The sequence below is a fragment of the Penaeus monodon genome, chromosome 22 (genome assembly GCF_015228065.2).
Source record: "Penaeus monodon isolate SGIC_2016 chromosome 22, NSTDA_Pmon_1, whole genome shotgun sequence".
Classification (NCBI taxonomy): Eukaryota; Metazoa; Arthropoda; class Malacostraca; order Decapoda; family Penaeidae; genus Penaeus; species Penaeus monodon.
Genome location: NC_051407.1, coordinates 25,766,858 through 25,768,555, shown reverse-complemented (window position 1 = coordinate 25,768,555; position 1,698 = coordinate 25,766,858). Strand labels below are relative to the sequence as shown.

At 44.6% G+C, this 1,698-nt stretch overlaps 1 protein-coding gene across 1 annotated transcript; it reads right to left on the bottom strand.

Moving 5' to 3' along the window:
- Positions 1-814: 814 nt before the first annotated feature.
- Positions 815-1,697, bottom strand: LOC119587378 (acanthoscurrin-2-like; the record flags this gene model as incomplete). The annotated part of the gene is made up of 3 exons (XM_037936122.1): positions 815-1,096; positions 1,226-1,536; positions 1,633-1,697. Coding segments are annotated over 3 exons (537 nt in total), but the record flags the coding sequence as incomplete, so codon positions are not given.
- Position 1,698: the final 1 nt, after the last annotated feature.

The window sequence follows — 1,698 nt, the reverse complement described above, 5'->3', positions numbered from 1 at the left end:
TCCTCTCATCATACAAAACAAAACAAAAAGTTGACATGAACTCCGTTATTGTAAATATCCATAATTCTACGGTAGTGTTTCGCCACATTTCATTGTACCACGGAGAGATCATCGGGATCACAGGCAGAACCCAAATCTTTGCTTGCGTTGATTCTTTAATGGGACTTGATTTTGGGGGATCATAATCCAACATCATTGAAGATGTAGATCTATACACAGTCAACTTTATATTACAGAATTCAACTATCAAAGATTACTCTGGAAGGATTTATATGCATTTAAATCAGACTGAAATCGCATGCCTTTGTGTTAACTAGATGTTAATTCCCTATGATCACGATAACTGGAACTCAGTCTGCCATAATGCTCAGCTTCCTTATTTTTTTCTAAGGCCGGATGTTAATGCTGGTGTTCTCCTTTGTGGATAAAGATAAGTATGTGTTGCTGCTAGAGGTCCTGGAAAAACCCTGCCAAGGTCATTTGACATACAATTTTGCTTGACTGCGATTCAGGAGGAGTTGTTATTATTCTGCGTTGCATCTTAATATGGTGTTTGATCCGGACTGTTATCGTTATCATATGAAACTCCATACTTAGTATTTTTCTTTGAGCTAGTGGATGAATGGTGAATATGGGAGTTAATGGCATCTAAATTATTTGACTGCGTCTACAGGTGGATCACAAAATATCAATAAGATATTTATTGTGTTGGATTAGGTATCAGAAGGAAAAAAATATTATTAGAATTGCGTTCCGTGGATCTCCGTGTAAATAAAAAAAAGGTCAAGAAGTCCTTACCCTTTTTTCAGATTTTATTGGAAAAAATATTAAACGATAACTCATATAATACTGAAACTACACTAACTCAGACTAAAACTCTGAACTGGGATCTTGCGTCATTATCAAAAGCTTGATAATGAAATTTTAACGAAGGTTCACCATCTTAAAGCAGGTTTACACACATGCAGCTTCAGGCAGCTGTCGAAGCAGCATTTGTCTGCCCAGCCGCACGAGCCATCGTTGCTGCACGTCTTGGGCGGCAGACCTCGCGTCCCCGGGCACAGAGGGCGCACTGCTGGGCAGCTCCCCGGGTGAACTGGGGAGAAGGGGAAGGAAAATGGCATCGGTTTTCGGAATACGTTCGTAACAAAAGGGAGTACAATTAATTGGTGTTCAAGGGCAATCTGTCTATACATTACGATATATACGTTGATGCTGGACTTACCGGCTATATTGCTGGCGGTCTGACTGGAGTTCTCGCAGCAGTAGAACTGGTTGTTGCCGCTTCTGCACCAGTACCTGCAGGAGCTGCTGCTGCCTCCCCCGTAGCCGCCGCCTCCAGATCCCGATCCTCCAGACACAAGGTTTCCTGAGCCGAATCCTCCCGAACCGAACCCTCCTGAGCCGAAACCTCCCGACCCGTAGTTTCCAGAGCCGTAGTATCCCCCTGAACCTAAGTTCCCTCCCGAGCCGAAGCCTCCTGACGTCGGGCGGACGCCGGTCACAAGGCCGCTTATGACTCCTGTCACAAGGACTCTTCGGGGAGGAAGGAAAAGGGAATCAGACACTCAAGACTCACGTAAAATGTCAGGTCATCTGCTCCAAGGAAACATCTAAGCCAATCCAACATACCCCCCACTGCCTGAACCGCTTCCAGAACCAGAAGAACCGAAGCTGCCCCCATGAGAGCCTGAAGAA